This window comes from Pygoscelis adeliae, unplaced genomic scaffold (genome assembly GCF_000699105.1).
Source record: "Pygoscelis adeliae isolate BGI_AS28 unplaced genomic scaffold, ASM69910v1 Scaffold108, whole genome shotgun sequence".
In the NCBI taxonomy this organism is placed as follows: domain Eukaryota; kingdom Metazoa; phylum Chordata; class Aves; order Sphenisciformes; family Spheniscidae; genus Pygoscelis; species Pygoscelis adeliae.
This window is the reverse complement of record NW_008825498.1, coordinates 6337917-6346003: the sequence shown is the minus strand read 5'-3', so window position 1 is coordinate 6346003 and position 8087 is coordinate 6337917. Positions and strand designations below refer to the sequence as shown.

Sequence of the window (8087 nt, the reverse complement as noted above, 5' to 3'; positions counted from 1 at the left end):
TGGTGGGACAGGAGCATCTCAAACCACAAGGGTTTCCTCAGGGATGAGAGATCAGGTAGCAGTGTAACCTCTCCACTGACAGTCATGACCAAGCTCAGCTTGCCAGCCCTATTAGGATAACTTCATCACTAATACAAGGAGGGATTCATAACACATTGTGTTGCACTTACACCAACACAATCCTGACTAAGCAGCTCAACACTGAAACTAGCAAGAAAAAAAAAAGTTTACTATCTAACTCCAAGTTAATGAACTATCTAGGTAAGGGCCCAGTAAGAGAACTTGTAATTATCAAGGGTCCAGTTAACTTAAACCGTGGCGTGGGTTTAATTGTGACTTAAGTACTACAGAAGTATCTCATCTACAATTACCTATGTGCTTTAAATGTTTACATGGGGACTCCAAAGAGAAAGCAAACACAAAGCAACAGTTTAAGCTGCCAGGGGACTACGGTACCTGCAGAGCTGGAACTTGGATCTGTAGCTGAACTCCAACAGTCCATTTACACGTTGAGTTTTTAAGATAAAAAGATGGTAAATCAAAAATAATTACAATTCCAACTGCCAGTTTCCTCAGCTTTAGAACTCAAATCACAGGTTTGATAAGGTTTCCGTAATTTCAAAGAAAAATAGTAAGACTTACTGTACAAAAGGTGACCTCAAAGCAAATGTGATTGAGAAGAAAAAAAAAATAGCCTTTCATGGTATCCTTGAAACAAAAAGGTCCTGGGTGGGCAGCTGAGGAGATAGCAGGATTTTTAACAAGTCCGCACTGATGCGCCTGGGAATCTTTCAGCCTTTCCAGCAATCTATATGTACTAAACAGCTCTTATAAACTGAAACAATGCCCACTGAAACAAAGGCTGGGGGACATGAATAGAGAGCCTTCTTTATTCTTTCATTTGCAGCCATCAATTTTATCCGGAAACAAAAGACTGTACTCTGTTCTCCAAAAACAGCCCTTTGTAAAGATTGTTTGAGAATAAAAACACAAGGGAAGGAAGAATTCAAATTTTCAGCAATTCTTAATCGCCCTATGTTAAGCGTTTTGAATTAAGTAGAAGTTGTAGCTTCAGACACACTGGGTCATATCAAGTTCAGCCTAAGAGTACTGCAAGACTTAAACCATTTTAACTCTAAGCAAAGGAGGATGCTGAAATATTTTTATCCCCTTATCTGGGGCAAAAGGGGAAAGCTAGTGAAGATTATGGGGCACGTTATTGTAATTTACAGGATTTTGTGTGATTAGTACAATTCCCAAGACTATTTCAAACATAAGATAATATTACTTGCACACTCATCTACAGAAGGACACTACTTAAAAAACTATCTTTTAAGATGGAAAGCAATTACCTTAGCTTGTACCCATATAAAACCTACTTAATGGAGTTACAAAGCTTTGAACAAGCTCAGCACTTGGAATATCTTCCTCTCAAGTACTAACAGACTTTGCTAAAGCAAAATAGGGTTTCTACTGAAAAACTATTCTTTCCTGATCCTTTATGGTTTATTTAGTAATTCTGAACTGCAAAATGAGTAAAAAGCATTACTATCTCCAGATGCTAAAGAGCTAACACCTAGTCAAAAGTGGTGTCAGATCATGCATATGAACTCAGTACTGCGGATCTCAGATTAAATGCAATAGGCAAACTGCAATTACGAAGCAAAATGATGTAAATTAGAAGTCCTCTGTCAAAGTTATTATTCAATCAATTAAAAGAATTGGCCATTTCGATATACTTACAGCAGTTAAGCCTGCAGTTTTCATACCCTGCTTCTCAGTTACTTTAGTTTCGTATCTAGATATTTGAGTACCTAGAAACCTGTGGTTTAATTTTGAGGTTGTATTCCAGCTCAACTTAAAAAAAACAACCAAACAACAACCTGTTGACAATCTCAAATTCGTAATTCTAAATTCGTGTTTATATCTTTTTCTAAACACTACTAGTAAGTGTCTTCCAACAATATAGGCTTCACACTTGTGAAAAGATTCTAAATTATAAAACAAGAATAAAGCCAGTCAGGATTGCTTTGCTAGTGTTGACAGTTCTGGACTAATACCTCTTTCCAACTTCCATACATACAATTCTGTAAAGAAACATCTATTTAAAATGCAAGCTCACCACACAAAACTATAGAAGCAATTTTGTATCACAACACGCATCCTAAATTTGCAGAATTGGGCTCTTAAACACAGCTTTCAAACAGGGCTGATATTGTTCTCTCTGCATACGCCATACACCACCGGAGTTCACTAGTAGCCATTAATCTGAAATATCAAAGTCTCTGTTTTTCCACTGTTTGCATCTGCATGTACTACAACATTAGATTTCTTAATATTGATTGTACCAAAATGCAAGGGAAGTTGTTTTTGAACGACTGCTTTCTTTTATGCTCAGTGTAGCTTACTCCTATAGGAAAATAAACCTAGGTAGTAAAGTGAGAAACAGAGGGGTATGCATCAGAGAAAACATCATACTATACAGTTATAATTGGACACAGTACAGCTGCTAGTTGCCAAATCCAGCCAATTCACAGGGCATTATTGTGCGAAGCTCAAAACAACGTCTGACATAATTATATGTATGACAGAGCAGGAAGGGGGTATTTGAGCTCTCCCTCCTTAATAACCAACATTAATTTGCAACTGTGACAGTAATATTCAACTTAAGCACAGATCACAGAAACATTTGTGACTGTGTTTAAAGACTGGGTGTTTCCTCATTAATTTAAAGGCCAAGATGGTACCCAATACTCATTCACAACTTCAGTAACTCTAGCAATCATTCTATCCATTTTTGGTTTTGCGTACATACATCATCTGACACAGCGGAATATGTTATACAAAGTGGGTCTTATTTTTTGACGAGTTTCTACTTACTACCATAAGGCATACGAAAGATACTCTGCAGGATGGTAGACACATCTCCGAAATCCTTTAGATGCTAAACTTGAAAACATTCAGCAACTCCTTCTTGATGTCTGACTTGCTGCAAAGAGCAGCTGCAATCATTTGTACCCTCACGGTACTCAGTACTCCAGCGAATGTAGTCAAGTACAGTTTGTTTTCAACCATAGATTGCAACTGGAGAAAAAGTAAAGTGCCTTTCGTTCAAATTGTTCTGGAAGCCAAAAGCTTCCAAAGTGGGTGCCAGGCTACGTCCTCCCAGAGGTCATTCAGTTACACCAGAAAGGGCTTTCGTTATGCCATCTTCACTTCTGATTAGTGCTCTATTTCACGAGCCAGGAGATTTTAGATCAGAAAACCCAGCTTCTTAAACCAACGCTTAAAGCTCTCAAACACTTTCCCAAAATAACAGGATCTGCAACTTTTATGCTACCATCTGGTTTAAAATGAGATGCCTTAAACCACTACTGGTTACCACAGGTTACCTGTAGCTTTAGAAATTAGAAAGTCTCACAGACTGTGTTCATAGCCTATTCTGTTAACCCCAACTGAGAGACTGTGTTCATTTGCTTTATTAAACACGGAGACATTTATTTGGTATACCCCACGTAGCACAAAGCCATAACCCAATCTGGACTTTCCCCTTCCCCCAACTAGGAGAACATGGAGCGCTGCATCTTCCAAGACGTGTGCTTCTCCAGACAAGCCACGGTTCCTATCAGAGAAGAACGTCTTAAAATTTCAACTGCAATAACAGAGCCAAGTGGAATTTCTGTAAGTCACATTTTTTAATTAAAAAAACCAAAAACAAACCCAAACCAGCCCTGTGTTTGACTATATATACTCATTTATTTAAGAGAGGAAACCTCCTCTCTCTGGTTTGATAATAGCCATTGCATGGCTCACACTGAACATCTCTGCTCACGAAAACTGCTGCTAATGCTTACAGGAGGACGCTGCGTTTTCCCAACCTTGCGGGGGGGGGGGAAACCTTGCAAGGCTTATCTGGAAGAACTCTTTTGGGGGATCACAAAATTTCAGCTATGTCTTCAGCTGCTGGGTGATAATTATATGCTAATTATAAGGAATGGAGGAGTTCCTAGAGGAGTCTGTTGGTAAAAATATATTTTTAAATATGTCAAGGAGTGCCTAGAGCAGAGGATAAACGCGCCTTTTGGAAACATGATATTTAATTAAATACACGAATACTGACTAAAACCAAATAGTTTAAGTGAAATGTTGAAAAGATTTGGCAGCAATATACCTTCCATCTTGGAAGCTGCTGATCCCATATCTGTTTTCATAAGCCATTTAAAAATAGAAAGCCTAATTTCCCCTTTTTATTCAGACGGAGCTCCCATGATCTTTCAGTGAGAACGGCAGGATCAAATGAAATGATGAGTAACACAGATTTGGCTATACACCTCTCAAGGTGAACGGCAGCACGGCCCGACACCCAGGTGAAAAAGGTCCCTCTCAGATCACCCACAAACTACAAACGCACATTGGCAAAATACAAATCCTCCCTAAACTCATCCTGCAATAACGTACACCACCTTTTTTCCTCTAAAGACTCACCTCTACATATGCCAATATTAACTCGGCCAACCAGCGAGTCTCGGTTCAGTGGTATATGAGAAGTGCTATCATAATTACCACTGCTATTGCAAAAGACATTAAGTATTCCTTCTGCTTTCATCACTCTCCACCCCTGATATGTCTCATTGCATCTTATGCACAACTAGTGCCACCGGGTTAGTGGAAATACGCAGGCAATATTCAGTAAGGACACTATGGGTTCCTCCTATGCTTTATAACAAAAAGCAATTTAAAATAAAAACGTCAGGGAACATTAGAGGTTGCATAGCCTTTGGGGACCAGACTCGTGTTTTGTATGTGTACATTGTTTGAAATAAATTAAATTCTCACCCTAACGGAAGCACTGGTGAACTACTGAAACTATTACAAGTTTTCTAAACTTTTTTTGTTAACCTAAAAAGCATTTACAAAAACAGTGAGAGACAGAAACAGAGTTTAACTGATAAATGATCCTCTTACTCATGCAAGAAAAGCCATTCAACAATTCCTGCTCCTTACCACATGACAAAGTCCCTTACACAAGACTGTCTGTATTGAGTAAAAATAACTTTACTCACAACTTCCTCAAGCTATTTTTAAATATACACATGCACTTCTGTCACAACTAAATTGTCTTATGTGCTACAGTGTTCAGTTATTAAAAACAACTAATAAATGAAATTATTGACATAAAAGCGTCACTGAAACTAATTAAGATGGGACATGACAGGACTCTTCCAGTGACGTTTATGGGAGTTCCTCCAATTTCTGGGAGCAGAAAGAAAAACAATAAACGGGAAGTTTTTGAATTACACATTCTTGACTAAATGTAGTTCAAAAATATGATCATTTTGGGCAATATTTTAAAAACTGGTGTCATAAAAACTATACATTCATCTTTCTAGCACATGAAGCTGCATGCCCGGGTAGTAATACTACCCACAAAGAGAGAGAGCAGTAGAAGGCTTTCTAAAAAACACATAACATTTTTTAAAAATACATAAATTGACAATACAAGAGAATATATATCTTCTGTTACATCAGCAGCATATATATTTCTGTGCTTGCTACAATATTTGCTCAGATAATCAGAACTTGTTTAATATACAAAATTATCTCCTGTTTTGTCAGCCAATGATTTAAATTCCAAAAATTCATTGTCGATTTACACAACCTTATCTGTCCTATAACAGATTTAAAAAGTAGCTTTAAAAAAAAGTATTTTCACAAAATAAATATTTAAATAGTATATCCAGTTTAATATCCAAAGAGATACTTCTGATTTTTTTTTCTTCAGTTCTGCCATTATCTGAATTTTGAGGAAGTGTCAGTGGTATCACTATCACCTAGATCAGATATACAAGGATTAGAGAGCTCTTCGCTGTAATATTATGCCACATTCAACTTTTGCTTTGTCTTCAGAGAATCTATCTGAAAACCAGAACAGAAAGATCTACATTCAAAAAGGTAGAGCCACTCACATAACTATCCTGTTCTGGGGCTTATGAAACGCGTTATAAAATGCATTCAATTTACTCTGAAAGGAGTTAATGATGTTGGAGTCCGGTTTGTTAAAAAGAGACACCCTGAAACTCATTTTTGTGCTTATACAATCATGTATTTACTACACTACTTAAAAGAGTCTGATTTTAAAAAATAATAACCTAAGACATGGATGTATTATGAAAGACAGAAGGCGCACCCACAAAAGCAGATCTCACTGCCACTTCTACACAAAACTGCGTTAATATGCCTCACCCCAGTTCTGCCAGCGACTACTGCTGGGGGTGATTACGAGAGGGGCACAGTTGGCAAGAAATGCCATCGCCGGATTCTCAGCAGAGGCAGCTTAACAGGAGTGTCATTTAGGGTAGTAGCTTTATCACCTGGATACATTCCCTAAGACCTGGAATAAGACCAACACTGCCTGCAGAGAGTAATAACTTACGTCCTCTATCATCGTAATTTGAATTCAAACCATTCACCTAGGCACGAAAGGCTCCAAAACTGCATTATTGTTTACTTGTTTCTGATTTAGAAATGGATAATATCCACGGAGTGATCCAAGCACCTTATACATTAAAAAAAAAAAAATCCCTTTTTGAGTACTTAATTTCTACTCTCCTTTCCAGCTCATTTCTAACTAACAGTAGTTTTATTCCTGGAAATGTAACTCTCACGATAGTTTTCCCATTGCTTCTTCAATCCTGTTGTTATCCTAGTTCCAAAAACTGCAACTGTTGTTTTGGCCAGAAAAGCAAGCCTCGCTCCTTTTATCCTCTCTTCTGTCAGGTTTTTCACATAATACTTCCAGACTCATACTGATCTGTTAACCAGCAAAATAAAGTGCAGTTTTCATTCTCTTACATCTCATGCAGGTTATACATTGCCAAAAATCTAAAGCCCTGTTTCCTGAACACAAACAGCACCCACAGATCTGCCTTAAAACATGCTTCCAGTTATGATCTTTCAAGTAATTCCATAATGACAGCTTTTCTACATCACTGACCAATAATGAGGTGATCGATAACTCCAGAAAATGAAGGTAGATAGGTCTTGTGTTGCAGAGAGGAAAAAAGTAAGTAGAAAGGTTCAACATTTCAAAAGATGCTAATACAGATAACCTGCTACAAACTAGAAGTAGTAGGTATGATGACAGGGGAAAAAAAAAAAAAACAAGTTAGCATTGCATCTAGCTTGTGAGGGTTCTTTGCAGTATGCATGAAAGAAGAAGGGGGAAAAAAAAGCTTTTAAAATGAAAGTGTTGTACAGACACAGGTCTATAAATCTGATTTCATACCCAAGTTCCAATTTTGTTACACACTATTAAAAATCAACCCTAACCTGATTTAATGGATACCCAAACAAGGGGGAAATTGGATTCCCCAACCGTAACGTGCCAGTGACACTGAGTGATACATAAAAGCAATACGGCTAGTTCCTGTCCTTAATGCATAGCTTGTGCTTTAATTTCAAACCTGCCCTGGGTAGAAAAAAAGAAAGATGAAATAAAAGCTTAGTGCAGAATTTGTGCTTTAAAGATTTATTGAGCTAGGAAGACTAAACAGAACTGAAAGCGCATACAATAAACAGCACATAAGGACTCGCGGGGGGGGGAAAAAAAAAAAAAGGAAAAGCTGTATGTACAGATCTGCCGAGATACTAGGATCTAGAGGAGAAAAAAAAAAAGGCAAAAAACAAACCCAACAAAAAAATCAACCAGTACAAAAACAACAACAACAACACACTCGAAATCCAACACAACACAACAACAGTCTGTAAGTGGCATATCACAAGTTTCTGAACAGGGTGGCTGCTTTCACATGGAAGACGCTCATGCCCAGCCGGACACTCCAGTGTCACGCCAGCCAGCCAACCCCGTGTCCTCTTAAGACTCAAGGGAAAAATCCCTGCTGCCGTGGAGCAGCGTTTCAGCACCTCGCTCGCCTGGTGCAAGTCATCAGCCCCCGAGAGTGGCTTAGAAACTGCGGGGAAGGGCTCAGCCGCCCGGGGACCCCGTGAGGGGACGGGGGTGTCAGAGAGAGGGGGAAGAGGAGACGGGAGGACGAGCGGGCTCCTCCTGCCCCCGCTGCGGCGGAGGC

At 38.6% G+C, this 8087-nt stretch overlaps 1 protein-coding gene across 1 annotated transcript in view; it reads right to left on the bottom strand.

Annotated features, from left to right (window-relative positions):
* The window catches only part of CDH2 (cadherin 2, type 1, N-cadherin (neuronal)), a 116998-nt gene extending 110688 nt beyond the window's left edge, over positions 1–6310 (bottom strand). The window contains exon 1 of the mRNA XM_009331482.1: positions 6281–6310. Coding sequence (XP_009329757.1) covers positions 6281–6310 — 30 coding nt within the window. The remainder of the gene's footprint in view (positions 1–6280) is intronic.
* Between the last annotated feature and the right edge of the window lie 1777 nt (positions 6311–8087).